Source organism: Prinia subflava, chromosome 23 (assembly GCF_021018805.1).
Source record: "Prinia subflava isolate CZ2003 ecotype Zambia chromosome 23, Cam_Psub_1.2, whole genome shotgun sequence".
NCBI classification, from domain to species: Eukaryota; Metazoa; Chordata; class Aves; order Passeriformes; family Cisticolidae; genus Prinia; species Prinia subflava.
In genome coordinates this window covers 3,706,180-3,727,948 of record NC_086269.1, presented here as the reverse complement: position 1 = coordinate 3,727,948, position 21,769 = coordinate 3,706,180, and the positions used below count along the sequence as shown (strand labels likewise).

Below are 21,769 nucleotides of genomic sequence, written 5' to 3'. Positions count from 1 at the left end.
GCCAAAGAGACTGAACAAAGCTGCTTGGATTAGTTCCCAAAGGAGGGAGCCAATGGATCCTCTGCAGAACTAGAAACCTGCTCAGCTATCCAGCAGCTGAAAGGAAAACTGTGGGTTAGTTTTAGAAGCCCAGAAGCAGGAGACCACTTCCTAAGTGTTGAGCAGTTCTCATATTTATGTGTCTCTCTATAAAACTTAAATATCTGTTCACCCTAGCACTAACTCAGAGCTGAATGTATTGCTTTAGGCAGTGCCCTTCTTATCCCACCAGCAAACAGGACCTTAAAACCATTGCTATTGCTTTGGGAAGGGTCAGGAGTCAGCCAGGGAAGTGATTTAAGGACACATTAGAGAAAATCAGGCAGACCTGCTCATTCACTTTGGTGTGTGAAGGGCCCTGGTGGATGAGGAGCTTCACTATGTCAGCATCTCCCTTCCAGGCTGCCAAGTGCAGGGGGTAACAGCCCTTACAATCTGCCACGTTGGTGAGCGCGTCGTTCCTCAGCAGAACTTCCACAACATCCCTGCAGGAGACAGCAACCTCAGTGAGACATTCAGTCCTTGTTTCACAGCTCACACTCTGCAGCAAGTACTGAACAAGAAGTTAATCCCAACAGGAGTGTTTCAGAGAGCCTCTCGAAATGTGATTTTTGAAGTGTTCCTATTAAATGCTGCCAAAGGAAACGAAAAAAAAAAGAAAGAAATATTGCCGAGATGAGCTCAGGGGAGATCCACATTAACTCTTCACTAATGGAGCTGAACAGGGCCTGAAGTCAGCCCCAAGCCTCTGCTGCAGAGTGAACTGCAGCAGCACAATGAGGGTGAATAAAGACTGCATTTGATTTCTCAATATCTCAGGCAGCAATGAGCAACACAAGATCTACCACACTGAAGTTACTTAAAAATGTGACATGCACACAAAGCAACTGTAAAGTGGTGCAGGCCCAGAGCACCCTGGACACCAGGAAGACTGTAGGGACTGTCCCCAGGGAGCCCCTTTCACACGGTGTTACAGCTTATCCAAATTGCTTAGAAATGCAAGGGTGGCTGAAAAAATCAGCATTTCGAGCTGTAAGATCAAAGCAGTGACATTCTCCACTTCCCCTGAAGATGGAGTAGTGCTGCAGCAGTGAATGAGGCACACAGGGGTGGCCAGGGAGGCACAAAGCAGCCCAGGCACGGCACAGGACCCACCTGTGGCCGTTCAGAGCAGCGTGGTGCAGCGGGGTGTATCCAGTACTGTCCACGCAGTTCACGTTGGGCCCCCTCCAGATGCTGCAAGACAAAAAACACACAGGGAACACTTCAGCAAACACCAAACAGAGACAGGGCAGGGGCAGCACAGCTGTCACACCAAGGTGGGGGTCTGGCAGCTGTGTCAGGGGCAGTCACACGGAGCAGAGGGGTCAGTGTGTCAGCACAGCCTGCACATGGATTCACACCTCTGCTGCATCTCACCCTCCTGCTTTCCAACCAGAGCTCCCACTGCCACACATCCCTCAGCCATCCACACATCCCTCAGCCATCCACACATCCCTCAGCCATCCACACATCCCTCAGCCATCCACAGGCGTGCCAAAAAGCATTTCAGAGGAACATGTGGCTATTAGACTGAACCACAAGAGACAGCAAACCATCGACCTACTGTTCATTCACACCCCACAGAAGAATTCTGATGGCTCTGGGAAACTCTCCTTCTCCACAGCAAGAGTCACAAGGGGTGGGTGTAAGTCAAAGACTGTGGGATAGAGTCTGCTCCTGGTCACCACTGATTCCACACTGACTTCTCACTGTCCCAAAATCACTTCCATCTGTCAGCTGCTGGCAGCCTGTACCAAAGAGTAGGTGGTCTCCCAGCACTTCTGAGAGCATTAACTTCCCTCCCTTGCTCAAAAGTCAAGCAGTGCAGATTTAAGTATTAACCCTGGCAAGGATTACTCCTCCCCAGCCCCTGCAGGGTGTCCTGTTCACATCAGCACAGAGTGGCACAAGAGGCCAGTGCTGCTCCTGAGCTGGCTGTGAAAGGAGTGTGGTGTCAGCCACCCCTCCACCAGGGTCACCACCCTCTCCCAGAAACGGGCATGAAACTCAAACCAGTACATTCTTACAAGCAAACTGGAACTGTTCAACTTTCCTGATGATGGCCCTCTCCAGTACAACCCATCCTCTGTGTGTGCTGGCCTGTTTTACACACCATCCTTTTAGGAATTACATGGGCCTTACTACAAGGCCTGACAATCCCACTTGTGCTAACGTGGTGCATTTTCCTGCTTTGTTTTCTTTAGGGGTAAAACTTAAAGGCAGCACCCTCTGATCCCCAGCTGAAATGGTTTAAAATCAGCCAGCTGTGGCTCTGTTTGAAGCTGGCCTTCTCTGAGCAATCCATTTCCTCCCCAGCACATGTGGGGGCTGCTAGCCAGGAGCACCTCAGTGCCACACAGCAGGGAAGGCACCAAACCAACCCCACAGGAATCTCCTGCAGGCTGAGTGGGACTCCAGAAGGGGATGAAGCAGCAGGCTCACTCTGGAGCACGTTTCAGTGGGAAATGGAAAGTCTGTCCCTGTCCTTTCCAAGTGACTCCTGATCTGCAGAGCATTATAAAAGGCTTTGCAGTGCTGAGATGGACCCGAGCTCTGCTAGAGGACAGGCAGCTAAGGGGAAACTTTATCCAAGAGGACAGGCAAGTGAGCCACAAAATCCAATTTGCAAAGGATCAGAAGCTTATCCTGAGGCACCCTGCACGCCACACACCACCCTGTGCTCCAGGAGGAGACACACATGCACAGGCAGAGCAATACACACATGCAGTGCACCTCCAGCACTGATAACATTGTTCACTGCTGGAGTCCAGGATATTCCTCTGTACAGGAGGAGGATTTGAAGACTGTACAGGAGGGTTTGGAGACTGTACAGGGGGTCTGGGATCAAGACAGGGGGGTCAGTTAGACCCACACAGATCCCAGGAGGACACTGACTCTGATTCCTGTCCATGGGAGTAAATACTCACATGCAGGAAGAATCACAAATCCTAAGAATTTAAAATAAGTAGTGGATGGTTTATTATAGAATATAAATATAGAAATTAGGATTCTTAGCATATGGGGCTGAAGAGACAAGATGGAGGAATTGGGGAGTGGCCCCTGTGCTCCTTGTTCTTGTTCTCATCCCCCATCTTGAGCTGAGTTGGGTTTTAGAGATTGGCTTAGAGTAGAACTGACATGTTAGCATAGGTAGTAGGTACTGGTAAAATTTTGTAAATAAAAAATACGTCTTGGACAGTGGTTGGGTCAGGGGTACTGTACATAAGGTGTGGGGCTCTCTGATCCGCTCCAGTCCCCCCCCTGTCCTGCTCTGCTGGGGACGCCTGGCAAAGCTCGACAAGAATTGATAGATAATCAAGAATAAACAGCTTGATAACACGAACTGCTGGACTCAACTTGTCGTCTCTGGCTTTGGTGTGAAACACCCAGGGCGAAGAGAAGACTGAAAACCTGATTACCTCTGGGAACAGCAACCCAGAGGAAACTCCCAGGGAACAGCAACCTTGGGGGAACCCTGAGCACCTTGGGGAACAGCAACCCCAAGGAGAATCTCAGGGAAACAGCAACCCTGAGAGCTCACAGGATGATGGCTTAAACTACCCCCAGAAGGTCAGTGAGACACCAAAAACCCCCACTCAGAGTGTGGGAGTGCCCTGCCTGATCCAGCTCTGCAATCCTGAAGCACGAAGGGGAACGAGCAGCGCTCAGCTCTGGTTTGTTCCTGGCAGTGGGCTCTTGCAGTGTGGTTGCCCAAATAATTTATTGCTGGATTAAACATGGCAATTAATGGTTAGAACAAGTGCCAGAAAGCCTTGTGTGCAGTCTAGAGCAGTTCTGACATTGCACCTGTGCTGCCTTTGCTTGGGCAGTGCCAGCGTCCCGTGGTTTTGCACATTAAACTGAGCCGTGTTTGGAAGCTGAGCTCAAACTGCTTGAGGGTGAACACATGAAAAACCAGCAGCAATTAACACAAGTGTTTCTTTCAGCTGAAGTTATGAAACGAGGAAAACCAGGGTCAGTGGTGCAGTGGGCAGGGCTGGGGACCGGAGCCTGGGGCACCCGTCCCCACTGGAGCGTGGTGTCCCCATGATAAAACACTTCCTCAGAAATCTTCAGGTCAATGCTTTAGAGTAAAATGCAAAGTTTGTTCAAGGAGCTCAGGGGTGGAGAAAAGCTGGAGCCCAGGAGGGAGCTGGCCCAGCAGTGAGCGCTGGGTGCTGCAGAAACCAACTGCCAGGATCTAAAGATATTTAAAAATAAACATCTGCTGTGTCCTCTCCTCCCCTCTGCCTTTTTATTCCTGCAAATAAAGAAAGCTTTTATCAAAGAAAGGTCAAATCACCCATAAGATCAGACTGGAAGGATCCAAGAGGAGAACTATTTATATTTAGATGTGGGGACTGCAGTGAGTACATCACTCCCTTCCCTCCTCTTCCTCTTCCTCTCTGCCAGAAAGGCCATACAGTTCTCCTGAGGTATGGAAACAGAGTGCTGAGAAAAGCACAGCACAAAGCCCAGAACTCTCTGTGACTTTGGGCTGTTTCTGATTAGACAGAAACCCCAATCCCAGCACAGACAGGAGAATGCTGTAAATGCAGGTCCCCAGTAAAGGTCTGGAGCCAATTTGACCACTGCTGCTTTTTGATTTCTTTTCTCCCCCAATGCACCAAAACCCCTTCACATCAAAGAAGGGGTTTTTACCCTGTGGTCTCTGTTCTCAAAGGATTACCCTGGTCTCACCTGCCCTTTGCTGCACCAGGGCAGCATCTGAAGATGCTCCTGATGGCATCTGCTTAAGAGAACTAAGACTAAACATTGAGGACAACAGGAAAGCTCTGAAAACAGCACCATCTGCTCCATTTAAATTATTTCTTGTGCTCTTTTCTCTTGCTCCATGACTCAGCAAGTGCTGTAGGCCTTAAATGAAGCTTCCTGCTTGTGAAAACTGCTGAATAAAGCACATGCTTTAGGTCACAGTAAAACCCCAAAGTACCTTTAAACAGGACCACATTTGTCCTCTTGCTTCTGCATTTCTTTCTTCCCAACTACAAACTTTAGTAAGTTTGTAACTTACTAAACAGTAACTTACTAATCTTACCTAACAGTGCTAACTTTGCTCACAAAACCACCCCAGGCAAGGAGCTAAAGCAGGGCCAAGCCTAGAGAACAACGTGGTGTTTTCAGCTCAAATGATGAACCTTTGGGGCCAGTTTTTGGTGTCACTGAGATGGGTTAAGGAAGCACCAGGAGAGCTCAGGGTGCTTGTGCAGAGCAGAGGGCGTTGGCCCCCTGTCTTTACACACCCAGCACCAAAGACAAAAAGCAGATGAAACACCAGCACACACGAGTGGCTTGGCCCAAAGGCCTCAGGAAGTTTAAAGCAGCTGAGCACTGGCCCCAGATGTTTGTGTACTTCACTCAAAGCCTTAGAGACAAAGTGCAGGGGGGCAGCGAGGGCTGGGGGCGGATTCCCTCGAGTCCATTGCCCAGAGGCCACCACAGCAGGTCAGTCACACACCCCAGCTCTCCACATCCATGCAGCCACTGGATTCCTGCAACTTGGTATTTCCTGCTTACAGAGGGAACACAAACAACCCAAAGACTTCGGGCAAGGCCTGAGGGTTAGGAAGCTGCTTATGTTTTTCTGAAGCGTGAGGAAGGGACTGCTGCAGCCAGCGGGCAGGGTTTGGCATGGTGGGACTGCCAGCAGAGCGGGGACCCCGCTTCTTATGCACCCCAACCACCAGATACTACAACAGCTTTTATAAACAAATGGCTGAGGGAAGGCTGGAGAAGATTGAAGTAGATTATTGCTGGGGCAAGGGACTCTCAGCCCCTCTTGGCAGGTTTTGAGAAAGCCCAAGGGGAACAGCTGGTCAAACTCCAGATATCAGAGTGGAAGCCAAAGCCATGAGGTTCCATTTCTGCACTCCTCAACCTCTTGGCCCAGATTTTAATTTGCTATAAGAAACGTGGGTAGATTTTCCTCAAAGTCAAAGGGTCATGAGCTCAAGTACAAGATGCCAGAATGGACAGGGAAAAGCAGGGACCATAATAAAGGCAGGACAGATAGAAGTGACCCAGCTGACATTGCACAACACCACAGCCAGAACGAGAACTGCCGAGCCTGGGCTCTATCATCAGACCCACTTCCAACAGAGGCACTGAGCAGAGATTCCAGTGAAAATCCTCAGCTCCAGTCCACTCTGACTGACACACTGCAGCAGTCAGAGCCACGCCTGGCCCTCTGCACAGAGCCAGACCTCAAGCTCCACTTCAGCAGCTCATTCTGAGTGAAGCAACAGCTCTCAACAACAATTGCCAACAGCTCCAGCCTCATTGCCCAACACCTGCAGACAGTTCAGGCAGTGTGAGGTCAACAGGGTGCTGTGAGAAACCAGCATTTCCACCAGTGGAGCAATACTGTGCACCAACCAATCCTCTCAAGGCCAGATGATCCCTTCTCCCATGGAAAGGAGCAGAGGGTGGCCAGGAGCAGGAAACCTGCATGGGTTTGCAAAGTGACAGCAGCCTGTGAAGGATCAATTCAGGAACTGAGAGGCAGAAGATGAGCTCATCTGCCTCCCTCAGAACCAGGCTACCAGCTCCCATTCCTCATTTCCAGGGGAGGCTGTTTTGGCTTGGCACAGACCTGTGATATTTAACCACACATTGAACTCCTGGGCTTGCAGCTCACACTAGGAAGGAACCAGACAGGGTTGGCACCACTAATAGAAATGTGTCCATCCAAGCTAAATCCCCCATTAGGAAGAGGCCAGCCCTAGCCTTATGGATGGCTCCTGGCAGTGAAAATGCATTTATTTAAACTTAATGTATGGTGGGGGGTGGCAGAAAGGCTGGGTCAGGCATGCAGCGTGTGCTACATCAGAGAATCCCTTCAAGCAGGGGCAAAAAGAGCTGCAGGACAGGAAAAATATAGGTCTGGTTTGAGTGCATATGCTGCTCTTTATTCTTAAAAGCATTACAGGCACTCTGCAACCAGCTCCCATTAAGGAGCATTCCCAGCTGATGACAGGCCAGGACCAGGAGCAGCTCCAATGCTGGCTCTGACCTCAGGGCCAGGGCCAAACAAGCTTTGCAGGGAGAAGTACAAAAAGGGTCAGAGAAAGCCAGGCAGTGTCTTTGGGAGGGGTCCAGGAGCTCTGGGGTTTGATGTGTGTGCAAGCAGGAGCACCCCCTGTGCACACCCTGGCCAAAGGCAGCATGATGGCAAGGCAGGAGCAGGGAAAATGGGCAGGCAGCCCCCCAGCAAGGAGATGGGAGGGTTTGACTTGAACTCTGGGCTCACTCAAGGCAGGGAAGTGACCCCTAAAAGAGGACAGAGATTTGACAACATTTGCCAAATGCTGACAAACCTCTCACTGAGGTTTACTGAACCCTGATTTTGTGGCTTGTTCTCTTCTTCTGCATCTGACTAGATGGGGTTTTGAGGAACAGGAGCAAAAGGAACCAAAACATTCCTGCAGAAATTCAGTGAACTGAGCAGCATTATCAGTGTCATAAACCAATACCCCGGAACTGCAAACAGGAACCAGAGCACTGCTCAGGTAAACATTCCCCACTCTGTTTGCAGCTCAGCTCTGCTCCCACAGCACTGGAGAAAATGCACTAAGTGGATGAAAATACAGTATTAAATAAATAAGATGCAGGAAAAATTAGCAAGACACATGTAGATGGTGCAGGCTGCTGGGTTCCACTGGAGCACAATTCCCTAGAAAGGTGTCAGACTTTGCACTGGCCTTCCCTTCATTGAGCACTTCCAGAGAAATAGAAGGAAACCCTGGGCAGCCACAAATTCCTGATCAAAACCACTCAGCAGCTGAGCTGGCTACAGCTGGCAACCTCGCACCAGGCTTTCCCTCCCCCTTCTCCTTTGTGAGATGATTTAACAAGCTGCAGGATCCCACAGGACATGTCACTCAGCCAACAGCAATGGAGCATCGTGTCTGGAGCCCAACGTGTCCATCTGCGCTGCTCCCTTCTGACAGGCACAAAGCTCTGAGCTGGGAGCAAAAACATCATCAAAAGGAACTTGTGCAGAAAAAATTGTGGTAGAGCACATGCCCTCCCCTGCCTGCCAGTGCCCTTGCACGGGATGGATGTGTCAATTAAGTGTTTTGGGATGGCAGAAAATGTGTCACCCTCTGCTCACTGTCAGACAACATCAATGGCATCAGAACACCTTGAAGTCAATGTTTGTTTCCAGCACCCACACAGATCTGATCCAACACATATCTTAGAGGGAATTTGGGATTTCTAGCACCTTGCACTTGCAAGGGTATGGGGATGGTGATACTTTATTTAAACACGGACACCCTCCTCCTGGTGAAGTCTCAGATCTCTCTATAGAGAGACAATAAAGCACCCCATGTTCTCCCCATCTCAGCACTAAAAGACTTCTCAAGGTCTGTCTGCTCAGCCCAGCCAGACATGCTCTAAGGCTCCTCTGGGCCACCACGGCTCCTTCCTGGCCACTGGCCCTTCACTTTGTGCCATGTCATCCACACTCACGTCCCTCTCAGCCTGGCTGCTGCCCAGCCCTTCCCAAATCCTGCTCACGTCCCTCTCAGCCTGGCTGCTGCCCAGCCCTTCCCAAATCCTGCTCACGTCCCTCTCAGCCTGGCTGCTGCCCAGCCCTTCCCAAATCCTGCTCACGTCCCTCTCAGCCTGGCTGCTGCCCAGCCCTGATGCCCGGAACACTGAACCGCGACGTGTCTGACCTGGGGCGGATGAAAAGCAGGTAAATAGGCCAAGTCAAGCAGAGACAGAGATTCAGGGACTGAATTACCCCTTCCCTACAGCAATTAAAAAAGCAAATGCAATTATTTTGTACCAACAACTGCACACAGAGTGCACTTTTGCCTTAGGGAGACTGAAACCAGTGAGACAGAGATTCGCACGACATCCCCCTTCCCCTGTGACATTGCCCAGATCAGTGACATGAGGACTCTGAATCGGTGCTGGCACTGCTGTGCTCAATTCTGTGCACATGGGGAGACCCCAGGAGGTTGGGAGGGACCCCTGGGCTGCAGCCCAGGACATCAGGACAGGTAGGAGAAACATGGAGCTGGAGAGAAAAGGAAATGAGTTGCTCTGATAGCAAACAGCAGAATGACAGGATGAGAGGCAAGGCCCTCGAGGAAGGGGACACGGGGCTGGAGGATTCAGAGCCACAACAAAGCTTCCACTGAAGCATTTGGAGCACATTTTACCCTTGAACACAGCCCACACCAGCAGCCCAGCCACTCACCCACATGGCTCCATTTAAGCCTGTATCAATCCCAGCTCCAGCTTAGCCAGGACTCCCCGAGGGCTAAAGAAAGACACAGCAAGGAGAGATTAACTGGCAACAGTGCGGGACACAAACACGGCATCGACACACCACTGACTGCAGAGACATTCCTTCTTGATGAGCTTTTTAGTTGGGTGCCCAAAGAGCAAATGACAGGGGAAGGAGAGAGCAAAGACAGCAAGAGGAGGAGGGCAAACAGAGAAGTGACCCCATGGTAGCTCAGATGGGAACATGGGGGGCTCTGTGATCAGCTCTGCTTGCTCCTGATGGATGCTACACAACCACAGAAAGCACTGACTTAGACAACAGTTCCTAAGGAAAAGCTCAGGAAAAGAAGGATGGAAATCAGAAAGAACATCCTTTTATTCCAGAAGCATCCTTGAAATCCAATCTGTTAGAAAGCAGGGACAGGAGTGAATGGCCAAGGCAGGAAATTATTCCCAAATCCTGAGATAACTCCTAGAAGTTGTCATTACTTGTCTGTGTTATCTGTACAGAGATAAAGTTCAAGCTGAAAAACAGAGTGCTGAGAGCTGAGGGCATGAGCCAGGCAGTCAAACAGAGGGGTGGGGTGTGAAGGTCCTGCCCTGCTCTGAGAGCCCTGGGGAAGGGCAGGGGCTGCTCCCCAAGAGCCCCAGAGGCAGCTGCACCACCCCTAACGCTGGAAAACCAAACCAATAATGGGACAGGCAGCAAAGAGAGACGTTCCCACGTATTTCATGGTGGATCTGCAGCTTCCAGTCCTGGTTTCACCCAAATGCCAGCTCTGACTCTGCCCACAATGACAGCCTCAAACAGCTTTTCTCCTCACCTGAAAAAAACCTTCCTTCTTTGGGGAACACGTACAACATAAGATGTTCCAAACCCCTTGAAATATTTCTGCCCACTTCTCTGCAAGAATAACAGACCCAGCTCTGAGACTTTTCTCTGTTTAATACAGCTCTCCCAGCAAAAAGCTGCTTTCAGCAACAGAGCCTTTCCCAGACTGACATTTTTAATGTACAGAAGGAAGGTACATACAGCAGTCAGGCTCCTGAATATATGCAGGATAAAACTCCATTACTTCAAACAATTTCAGGGTAACTGTGACTGTCCCAGCAAAGAATTATCTCTCAGCTGTAACAACTCAAACCCATATAACAACCAGCATCCTCAGAGCTTTTAAACCAATTCTCTTTAGTTTTTATTTTCAGTGAAAAGGAATGTCAAGGTCACATCCTGTTTCACTCCTGTGAAATAATTTCTGTTGAGATTAGAGGAAATATTTCCAAAATGCCAAATCCAGCACGAATTCCACACATCCTCCAAGTTCCATTTTCAGCTGTTCTGACCCAGAGCAGATGAGCCACAGGAGCTCAGAGAGCTTCACAGCCTGCACCAGGCTGAAAGGAGCTGTGAAGGGGGCACAGGGGCAATGCAGCAACTCAAAATCGTGCAAAGGTGGTTACTAACAACACCCCAGGACAGCCACAAGTCAGCCGTGGGGATCATGGGATGAACTGAGGTCAAACATCTCTTACAGGGCAGGCAACTCTATCAGAGTCCCCACTGTGCAGTGAGAAACCACGGCTTAAGAAATCACTGGAAAGAAGCACTAGGAAAAAACCAATGCAAGCCCACAGGACACAGCCTCTCATTTAAGTCGTCTGATGGATTTCACTGTCCTTGTAACAGAACCAAGATCACGACGCAAAGCTTTGAAGCCTTCAGAGCTTAAGGTTTTATCCTAATCCTGTTCCTGATTCCTAAAAAAATTGTGCTGATTCCTGAAACTGAGAGCGGTGAGGAAGAGCCTGTGGAGCCCACCTGGGTTTCTGCATGGGCGTGCTTCAAACCTCAGCAGACAGCCAGCCTCTGGAATGGGATTCTGTTCTAAAATCAGGCACTTTGGAATGCCAAACTTGAGCGGATTTCTCTGTGTCTTAATTAGGATGAGGCAAAAGTCGATTCAGCTAATTTCCAACCCACTTCAATATTAGATTTGAAAGACCACCTATGACATCTTCAGCCTTGCTCGCCTCAGGAGTCTGCACAACAGCAGGCAACAGGATTAGATAAAAATCTAATGAGATAATGTATTTACATAATATTTATGGCACTCACTCTCAGGCAGGGTTTTGTTCTTTCGTGCTTGACGTTTATTTTTAAATCTAATTTCCCTTTAAAAGAAACCATGTATTTAAATAACAAGGGAGGAGTGTGAATGTGCCTGGGCTTACCAAACCTAAACACCAGCTCCAGCTCAACTTTCCTGCAGCTGAATAACTCAGGCTCCTGCAGAGTGTCCAGTAATGCACACACAGGCCTCCTCCTGTAATTCCCTCAGGAAAATATCGTGATTTTCACCTGAAACCCTCAACAGCCACATGTCAGCAAGCCAAGCATGTACCTAAACACAGTCCCAGCATTTTGCATGCTGCAGCCTCCCAAACATTTAAACAGCTCACCCTCATTAACCCTGGGGAAACAGCCACCTTCACATCCTGCATGTGCCAGAGCCAGCTAAAATCCCTGGCTTAGGAAAAAGTAAAAACCACACAAATCTACACACTGCCAAGACAGAAATAGTTTCAAACTTAAGCCCCTTATCCAGCAGTCTGGAGGCCCAACTGGATTTTCTTCCAGGATACAAACACCTGCAGGAATCCCTGCTGAGCACCCAGCACCACATTCAGTTAAAGGGCAATGGAAAAAGTTTGACTCAAATCTGATTCATCCAAACTTCTCAAAGCTGAGTATTTCTCATTGAGTTATGGTACCAGGACAAGGTAATTTTGGATTCAGGTCTAGAAATGTGTATGTGATGGATACCCAGGCACCACGTGGCACTGATGCCCTGACCCAGGGCAGGGCATGTCCCCAGCCCTGAGGCTGTGGGAGTGCAACCTTTTGGGAGCAGGACATAAAGAGCTCTGAGGCTCTCTGGGTTTTGTGAAGAAGAGGGCACATTCGCACACTCCAGCTCAGATTTCATTCCAGAGGCAGCTCACACCTTCCTGCCCTGTCTCGATTTGAGCCTTTGCCCCCTCCGCAGCCCCCAGGGCTGCCGGAGCCAGCCCAGGTGCACCGACATTTCCAGCTCTGTTTTCCTCCCTCCTGCAGACAGCAGCTGTGTTCACTTCGCCAGTCGGTTGCTATGGAAACAAATCAATCCTCAATAGTTTTATTTTTACCAGTTTCTGTGAAATAGGATTTATCTCATTTCCATGACTAAGCTGTACTCTGGAGTAAGCTCTGTGGGACAGTGACAGGGCCGGCTCAGCATCGGGCACAGCTCGTGCTGCAGTGACAAGAGGAAAAGGCCACCACCCGTGTTCAGAGGCACCTTCCCATCTCCAGGACACTTCACCTTGGAAGGATTCCACAGCCAGAGCACCACAGCACTCCAGAGCTGCATCCCAGGAGCGGAACAGAGCAGGGGTGGATGGCACAGCCCGGAAAGGCGAAGAGCTCACACGGAGTGGAGGTGTCAGCACATGTTCTCTGCTAGAGCCAGCCTGGCAGGGCCTCGGGCACTGCCACAGGAGGGGCTCAGCCTCCAGGAACCGCCTGTCCTTTGTCCCATGGTGGCTGAGAGGGGCTTTCCTTCTGGTCTGGCATGACATGGATGCATTTCCTCCATTCTGTGTTACCTGTACTCTGTGTCACACCTTTCACCTATGCTTTTTCTGTCCTGTTTGTCCCTCAGTCTCACAGAAATGATGCGTTACCTCACAAAAATCCAGCTGGGTGAACGCTGCTTCTTAGCTCAGCTGCTCCCAATACACCAAATACTGTTCCAAGCATTCATCTACACCAAGTTCTGCTCCCTGCCAAAAAGCCTTCCACAGCTGGAGGGGACTTGTGGCACGGAGTGCAGCAGCTCCACCAACACTCATGGCTGGGGCATCGCCTGCTGCACGCAGGGAGGAGAAGGGAAAGGGAGACACTGCTCCTCCTGCCTTTCCCTCCTGCTGCATGCAGGAACCGTGCAGCCTCAGGAGACAGCAGTTTGTTAGACCTGCCAGCTGCACTGTTCCCCCTGGCACAGCCAAACCTCGAGAAGAGGAGCTGGGGATGGCTGGGCCCCTCATTCCGGCCAGGCCGCGCTGGAATCTTTACACTGCACTGTAAAGTGCACAAACCCATCCGTCAAACACTCAGCATCCAGCTGAGTTCTGATCACTCCTTGCTTTCAGAACACAGAGTGCTCTGGCTGTGCTCAGATCTGCAGTACTTGGTATTTCTGGTATTTCTTCCATTTCAGGACTGACGACACAAGCGGAGGCCAGGAGGCTGCGGAAATGTCAGGATCTCATCACTCAAACATCCCAGGTTTGGTGACAGGTGTAGCTGTGTTTTCTTCCCAAAATTCCTCACACAGCTCAATGGCAGGGTAAGAACTTGGGGTATGCAAATCAAAAATCCATCAGAGAACCTCACAAACATCCCCTCAGAGTACTCGAGTCTCACAAGCACCTGAACACAAACAACTCAGGCTTCCTACAGCTGTTCAGGATACTCCAGCCAGTGCTGCAGTCAGGCCTGGGAACGGCATGGGAAATAAGGAAATGCATGTAGTGGATGTGTTTTGCTGCTCCTTCCACGAGAGGACAGAGCACAAACCTTAGGCGAGCCCTGGGAAGGTGTGCAACCTGGCAACTGCTAAAACACCTGGGAGCCTTGAGCCTGGGCTCTGCTCCAGCCCCTGCAACCGTGGGACACTGAGCGTTCACATCCTGCACCGTCAGCAGCAGTAGCTGCCTTGGTTCCTCAGCATCCTCAGCACAACAGAGTCCACCTGATGCTCCTCACCTGAGACCAGCACCCCCATGGCACTCCTCACATCACATCTTAGCTCACAGCAACTCCCTGATGGAGCATTTGAGGTAACCTGCAGGAGCATATGAATATTGCCAAAAGTCACCTGGCACTTCAAAACACTCTCAAAGCAAGGCAAAAACTGAGCCTGAGCTCTCACCCTCTGTCTGAGACAAACACGATGATACATTGACATACCCAAGACAGCAGATCCCAGAGCACCAGAGGACCAGCAGGTGGGTAAAGACTGATGGGAAGCCACCTGGAAGAACGTTCAGCCTCCTCAACATCCATCTGTGCAGAGCCTTCCACCTCCAGTCCCCATCCCTGCCAATCCAACCCTGGAAACCTGGGGCTGCCCACAGCCCCTCGGGAAGGGAGACAGGGCTCTCTCAAGGGGATTTCACAGGAAGGAACCCTCGCACCCATCAATTCCCACGTGTCCAAGGAAGCCCCAGGTGCTGTGAAACCACAAGTCCTGGTTTCTCACTGGCTTGGCCACTGCTCTGAGGCCCGAGTGAGGAGAGCCCGGTGCTCCTGACCCAGCCCTGAACACGGAAACAAAAACTTTCCAAAACTGCATCACAAGATCACACGGAGACAGAACACTGCAGAGTCACAGGCAGTAACTGCAGCCTTTGAACTCTTAAAGAGGCACTTAGGAAACAATTCCCAGCCGAGCACCGGTGCACACCTGTGCCTGTGGCACAAGCACCTTCAGCAATGGCTGTGCTCAGGTGTAATTAAAGAGGGATCCGTGTGCACGGAGGGTGTGGAGAGAAGGTTTGAAGTGGGTGAGATGATGAATCACAGCATCAGGACGAGGGGAAGACCCAACGCTGCCCCGTTCCGTGGGAATGCAGCAGGAGCAGCTCCCTTGTGGTGGGGAAGGGGAAGAGAGGGAAGCACTTTGTTTGCACAGCCCTGGAAGCTGCACCTTGGAGCCTCCCTGCTGCTGTCTCCACCGGACACTGCACAGCTTGGTGCTCACCCACAAGGCCTGGGGACACACAGAGGGACAGACAGACTGACCCTGACCTCGGACAGGGCAATCCCCCCCTTCCCTGGCATCAGCACCGTGTCCCTTCCCCAGGGAATGGCAGCAGACAGGCAGTGGGAGCCTCCCAGGAGTACACAAGGCACTATCAGATCCCTGCTGTAAACCATCAGCCACACCAGAACAAACACCAAGCCCCACTTTTTAAAAAAAGAACTCATTTTTCTGACTCCTAACCACCCTTGGACTGCTGGAAGCCACCTCAAGTGTTCTGCCATCCCATCACATCATTCTTTAAACCAACCAGAGCCCCCACCAGCAGCAATGGCTGAAAATGGGCTGGAACAAAGGTTGTGGCTTCTGTGGAGCAGCACTCGACCCTCCCCACAACAGATGTGCACCCAAACTCCCCACTCCCAGCAGAAGCATCTCCTTGATACACTCCCTGGGGACTGCATGTCCCATCTGGGGCTCAGCAGCAGCCTCAGTTTCCCCCTCTGGCAACACAGATCCAGACTTTTCACAGCAATAGATGAAAATAAAAAGCTGCTTCTGCAGATTTGGCTTTAACACAACCCATCCCTCATTGCTCCTGGCAAAACCTCCTGAATGCAGCCCGATAGCTCAGCCACAGATTGTTCTGTTGTTGCCTGCCTTTAACTTCACAGTGAACCACTAGGAAAAAAATACAATATATCAAATTGTACAGCCTCGATGCAGAAGTGGCTCATAACCCCAAGGAACCTCAAGGATTCACAGACCATTTCTGATTTCTGGACTTGCTGTTGCTCATAAGCCTTAAGCTGTGCATGCACAGAGTGGGTTTTCTCTCTGGCTGCTCCTCACACGGTGCTTCTGCCTGTGCCATGATCCATGGCTGGAAGCAGAGAAGCCGAGCCTGCCTGAGGTTCCAGGATCTGCTCCCAGCTGGGCCTGGCCTCCAGCAGCTCCCCAGGCCTGGCAGATCCCAGGGGCTGTGTGGATGCCAGCAGGGAGCCCAGCCTCCCAAACCCTGGCAGCCATCACCTCTTTGTGAGCCCACCATCTGCTCTGGCAAATCCACACTCCCATTTTCCCCCTCCTGCATCCTTCTCATTCCCCCAGCCCGCTGTCAGCATTCCCCACTCCCATCAGCTTCCCGCTGGGATTTATTCTCCTGCCCAATGCCCTGAGTGTTACACCCTGGCACATTCACCCCTCCAGAGAGACTCAAATTGTCTCTGAAGTTCCTCCTCCTGTGGCTAATCCCACTCCATCCCATGCTGCTTCCTGCTCACCTGCAGCCACAGGTGATTGGAGTCTGTGCTGCCTCCACACCCAGCGGGCCCAGCTCTGCCTGGGCAGGAGTAATTCCAGCCCAGAGCGTGACAAAGTTCACACTGAACTGATAACAGACCGGTGGCAGTTCAGGTTCCCTGATAAAACACCACATTCTGAGGAATTCACTGCCAGGGGCATCTTCTATCCCTTCACCCAGCAGCACCTGCTCTCTCTGGAAGAGAAATGGCCCGAACCAATGAGTGCCAGCTCGGAGCAGGTGCCAGCTCAGCACATAGCAGGTGTAATGTGGGAATTCCAGGGAATGCCTGGTTTGCACCCCATCCAAAATTGTATCTTTGAGACACCTGAAATGCAGAACCGACAGAAAAAGCTGCGACAGGCACCTCAGGAGAGAAGAGCTTTGGGAACAGGTTATCCAAAAGGTAGGACCTCAAAAATAAATAAATAGGAACTAAAATAGGGACCTGAAATCGGGAGGAGAAAATAACAAAGGTGCCGGCCCAGCAGAGCGTTTATGATCCTGTTCTGGGAATGAGCTCTGGGGGTGGGGAGCAGCTCAGCAGCTCCCGTGTCAGGAGAGATCCTTCCAGACATGAGGAGCCTCGGCAGGACCAGGGATCAGCCTGAGCAGGGCCAGGCACTGCCCGAGGAAGGGAAAATATGGAGCACACAGGCCTGACTGAGGGCAGGCTTCTCCCCACAGCCAGGGAGGGCAAAATCCTACATTAGAAAAGTTTCCATGTTCTAGCATTGGAAAAGGTGAGGTTTTCTCCACCCTTAAATTCACCTGTCTAGTCCCTACAGCCTGTCCCAGCCTGCCTCCTGCACCCTCTGGCCTCTCCTTGCAGGGACACCCAGCAGCTGCTTCTCACCAAAACCTCACAAGCTCCTCACCTGGAGGAGTCTCCAACAGAGCCAGAGCCCAACAAGTGTTCAGGAGGTGGGGACAGTCACAAAAGCCCTGAATGGCAGCAGGTGGCACACAGGACACATTGCCATGCCCCACAGCATGCAGCCTGATCTGTGTCACAGGCACAAATCCCAGCTGTACAGGGAGAAACTGGTTCAGGGGCTGGGAGCTGGGCAGGGGAAAGGGGTATCCAGTGTCAACAGCAGGTACAGCCATGGCAGTGAACACAGAATACAAGTGACAACTGTGACAGTCACCGTTCTGGCACCATGGGACCGTTCCAGGACCATGGCACGATGGGCACTGTCCCAGGGAAAGGCAGGGAAAAGGCACCATCATGCCCAGGTGCTGCCAGGCAGTGACGGATCTGGTTCAGCTTCACAGGATGTTCAACCACACCAACCCTCTGCACTGCTCTGAGCCCCCTGCGGGCACATCCATCCCACTCAAGCAAGGGCTCAGACTGTTTAATATATCAAAAGAGAAGAACAAAGCTCGACTCAAGGGTAGATTTACATTTCACAAAGGCAAACGTGTGCCCCAGGGCAGGGTGAGCTCGCATGTCTGCAGGCCTCTGCCACCAGCACAGCCTGCAGGGATCCAGCTGGGTTATGTGTAAGGAAAAACGGATCAAATTCGGCCAAAAAGGGGCAACTCACATCCCTCTGAACAGTCAGGTTGCGTAGCAACAATGTCACTTGGCACTGGACACAAATCTCTTCCACACCTCCCAGTACAAACCAATTGCTCAGGGACCAGGAGCACTCCCAGCAGAGGCTGAAGTGGCCCACAGCTGCAGCTCCAGAAGCGCAGCAGAGAGAGGTAATGCCAAAAAATGGGAAAGAGGAAAAAAACCTAACAAAAATCCAAGAGCTTCAACCAGCAAATTCCACAGCATGGGGTTGGGGACGAGCCGATCCCAGAGCCGGCAGAGTGTCACCGCCAGCCGCGACAATGCCAGCGCAGGGCCCGGACACCTCGCCCGACCCCCGGCTGCACACCCGCCCCGGGAAAGTCATCCCGGAGCTCTGCGGGAACCTGCCCGGCCACGGAGCCCTCCGGACACAGCGCGGCTTCCAGCGACGCCAGCCTGCAGCACCCGCACAGCAGCGCTTGATGCCAGCGGGACAGGCCACCCAGCCCTGGCACTGCCGGCTCCAGAGAGCCAGACAGTCACTGCCCCCTGCTCTGCCAGCCCCCGCCCCTGGCTGCTCGCCGAGGGCACGGCAGCCCCGGGAGCTCCGCCGCAGCCCCCTCTGGCACGGCCCCCTCGCACCTCTGGTCCCACTGAACCCTCAGGGCTGCCCCTCACAGCCCGCTGCAATGCCTCATCCCACGGCCCTCGATTCCTGTCCGGGGAGCTCCGGCCCGCTCCTCCCGGGGGACACACCGGGGACAGAGCCCCGGCCTCCCCCGCAGCGCTGCAGCCCCAGGACCCCCGGGCATCCCTCTGGCTGCACTCCATGAGCTCACCCAGCCCCTACAGCTGCCCCCAGCCCCGCTCCCCTCCTGTCCCGCAGCCCCACAGACAGCTCCCGGTCCGCGCAGAGCCCCCGGCTCATCTCACACCCCTCGGTCCCCGCCCCCGGGGCCGCGCTCACCTGAGCAAGCTGGACAGCGGGTGCCCCACACCGACGCTGCCGCCGCTCCCGCCACCGCCTCCCCCCGCGGAGCCGCCGCCGCTGCCGCCGCCGCCGCCGGAGCCGCCGAAGCCGGAGCTGAGGCGCTTCCCCGAGAGCAGCTTCTCCACGGCCGGGAGGTTCCCGGTGCGCGCGGCCTCCAGCAGCTCCTGCTCCTTCCCCATGGCCGGCGCGGCCCGGGCGCCCGCGCGACTTCCGGGGCGGGGCCGCGGCGCGGCGGGGGCGGGGCCTGAGGGGCGGGGATATGGGCGTGGCCTCGTGGGTGGGTGGTGCGAGGGGCGGGGTTTTTCGTAGGCCCCGCCCCTCCAGCGCGGCCCGTGGTCCCTCAGCCGCGCTCGTTTTGGGCGGGTCTGGGGAGGTTTCCCCTGCGGGGCCCGGGCAGCTGTGCCGCTCTAACCCCGTGTCCCGGCGGGATTCGGGCGTGGGGAGGGCGGTGCGGAGCGGGGCCGGTCTGTCCGAGCGGGCAGGGCCCGGGGCTGAGCCCCTCAGAGGCCCCCCTCCACAGCCCCGCTGCCATGGCGACAAGCCCGGCCCCGCGCGTCCCCTCGCGGTGCCCGTAGCTGTGCGTCATCAAGAGGCGCCGTTGGCATGGCAACAGGCACCGCCCCCCGGCGCGGCGCTCGCGGTCATTTGTCATCAGGCGGTGCCGTCGCACCTCCGTTGCCATGACTACAGACGCCACCGCCCCCGGAGTCGCGGATAAATTGCGTCATCACGACACTCCACGCGCCCCCGTTCCCCTGGCGATAGGCTCCGCCCCCTCGCGGCGCGCGTGTGTTTCGTCATCAGGAGGCGCCGGGGGCGCGGCCATGGCGGACCCGGCCCGGGACGCGCTCGGTGGTGCCGCCGCCGTCCCGGAGCCGCCGCCCGCAGGCTCCTCCCCGCCGGTCCCTGGCGAGGGGGCGGCGGCCGCGGGGGAAGCGGCAGCCGCAGAGGGAGCGGGAGAAGGCGAGGTGGGGGAGGCTGGCGGTGGCAGCGAGCTCAAGGCGGAGGTGGCGGATGGGGAGGTGAGGCGGGAGCGGGAGCGGGGCCGGGCCGGGCCCGGGGCGCAGAGCGAGCGCTGCCCTCTCGTGCAGGTGCGGGGCGCGGAGGGAGAGGCGGCGGACGCGGAGGACGCGGGGCTGCAGGCGTGTGCGGCCAGGAAGGTGAAGCTGGAGCTGAAGGAGCGCAAGGAGAAGAAGCAGAAAGTGGACGAGGATGAGATCCAGAAGATGCAGTGAGTGCCCGGGCGGCCGTGCCTGGGAGCTCGGGAATCGTGTCCCCGGTCCCGGACTCCCCCTCCCAGCCCAGCGCAGCGCTGCCCTCTCCTCCCGGCGCCGGCTGGTTCCGCGCACGGCTGGAGATGATCGCTGTCTCCCCGCAGGATCCTCGTGTCCTCCTTTTCCGAGGAGCAGCTGAACCGCTACGAGATGTACCGGCGCTCTGCCTTCCCCAAGGCCGCCATCAAACGGGTACGAGGGGCGGGGAGAGCCGGGGCGGGGCGGGCGCTGCCCCCGGACCCTGCTGGAGCGGTGCCACCCCCTCGGGACAGCCGATCCCAGCTCAAATCCCTGCCCCAGGCCCTGGTGCTCAGCTCAGGGGACTCTGACCGTCCCTGCCTGTCCCTGTCGCAGCTGATCCAGTCCATCACCGGCACCTCGGTGTCCCAGAACGTCGTCATTGCCATGTCGGGCATCTCCAAGGTGTTTGTGGGGGAGGTGGTGGAGGAAGGTGAGTGGCACCTGCTGAGGAACAGGTGAAGAACCCGGGGTGAATTCCCTGTTTGGAGCAGGGTGTGGAACAGTACCGGGTTTTCCATGGTTCTCCCTTCCAGCAGCAGCTGTGGCTCAGAGCAGGGCTTGGTGAAGCTGCCACAGCCCCTCTGATCCCCCCAGCGTTGCTGCCTCTCCTCAGGCAGAGAACCTGGGCTGGCAGCTCGGTCCCTCAGCCCCAGAGCAGCTGCATAATGAGGATCTCATTAGCGCTGCAGGGACACAGGAGCTCCTTAAGCCTCTAAACCTGCCCCAGTCTTCCTTTATGAGATGAGCTTGGAGCAGTTTGGGACAGGGGCTGGGAGTTGAGCCAGCCGTTCCTGCTCAGCCTCAGGGGGGTCAAAGCCCACCCAGCCCCCAGGGGCAGAGGCTCTGGGCTCATCCATTCCCTGGCTCCAGCATCTCCACGGTGCCTGAGTGGTTCAGAAGCTTTTTGTCCTGGTTGCTGCCCTGGGAGCTCTGTCAGGGAGGAGCTCATGGATCAGGTTCATTCCTGGCTCTGAGCTACTAACCCCAAACACAAACATTGCCAGTTCCTTTCTGAAGGAGCAGCAGGGAAGGGGCAGAGCTCTGCTGGCCCCTGCCATGGCCTCTCTTCTCTGCCCAGCCCTGGATGTGTGTGAGAAGTGGGGGGAGCTGCCCCCCCTGCAGCCCAAGCACATGAGGGAGGCCGTGCGGAGGCTCAAGGCTCGCGGGCAGATCCCCAACTCCAAGTACAAGAAGATCATCTTCCACTGAGAGGGTGAAACAAGCTTCCTTCCCACGTGGACTCTTCCACAAGGCCCCTTTGGGGTGACCTCAGGGATGTTCCTGCTGTCCCTGCCCACGCTGGGAGAGCCTGGATGCACCCTTGACCTGGACTTGGGGTCTCAGCACAGCAGGGAGAGGAACATCCAGGGGCTGCAGAGCATTTCCTGCTGGTCCAGATGTGCCATCTGTGCCCAGATGTGTGACTTTTCTTTTTTTTGTACATTAAATTTATTCTTGTGTTGGTAACCTGACTGGGATCTGCTCGTTGTGGGACCCACGGTGCTG

The 21,769-nt window shown here is 54.0% G+C and overlaps 2 protein-coding genes across 10 annotated transcripts in view; one reads left to right on the top strand and one right to left on the bottom strand.

The window, feature by feature from the left end:
* ANKS1A (ankyrin repeat and sterile alpha motif domain containing 1A) overlaps positions 1-19,187 on the bottom strand; it is a 78,899-nt gene extending 59,712 nt beyond the window's left edge. For 5 of the 7 annotated variants that reach the window (XM_063418513.1, XM_063418514.1, XM_063418515.1 and 2 more), the window contains exons 1-3: positions 18,945-19,185; positions 1,195-1,275; positions 368-524 (exon numbers count right to left, since the gene is read on the bottom strand). In XM_063418513.1, coding sequence (XP_063274583.1) covers positions 368-524; positions 1,195-1,275; positions 18,945-19,147 — 441 coding nt within the window. In that variant the 5' untranslated portion in view covers positions 19,148-19,185. Of the gene's footprint in view, positions 1-367; positions 525-1,194; positions 1,276-18,944 lie in introns of all 7 variants that reach the window. The other 2 variants (XM_063418519.1, XM_063418520.1) reach the window with 2 other exon arrangements.
* A 446-nt stretch (positions 19,188-19,633) lies between these two features.
* TAF11 (TATA-box binding protein associated factor 11) lies at positions 19,634-21,730 on the top strand. 3 transcript variants are annotated; one of them, XM_063418629.1, is made up of 5 exons: positions 19,634-19,936; positions 20,060-20,199; positions 20,347-20,434; positions 20,597-20,693; positions 21,342-21,730. In XM_063418629.1, exons 1-5 carry the CDS (start codon positions 19,649-19,651, stop codon positions 21,470-21,472), a joined length of 744 nt encoding a protein of 247 aa, XP_063274699.1. In that variant the 5' UTR covers positions 19,634-19,648; the 3' UTR covers positions 21,473-21,730. The 3 variants fall into 3 exon arrangements, with proteins under 3 accessions (XP_063274699.1, XP_063274698.1, XP_063274697.1); XM_063418628.1 differs by having other exon boundaries at positions 19,634-19,975; XM_063418627.1 differs by having other exon boundaries at positions 19,634-19,990.
* Positions 21,731-21,769: the final 39 nt, after the last annotated feature.

Coding starts and splice junctions, on each gene's coding strand:
- TAF11 (XM_063418627.1), top strand. CDS start 19,649: ATGACTACAGACGCCACCGCCCCCGGAGTCGCGGATAAATTGCGTCAT. Junction 20,200..20,346: donor GATGAGATCCAGAAGATGCA/GTGAGTGCCCGG, acceptor GTCTCCCCGCAG/GATCCTCGTGTCCTCCTTTT. Junction 20,694..21,341: donor GGGGGAGGTGGTGGAGGAAG/GTGAGTGGCACC, acceptor TTCTCTGCCCAG/CCCTGGATGTGTGTGAGAAG.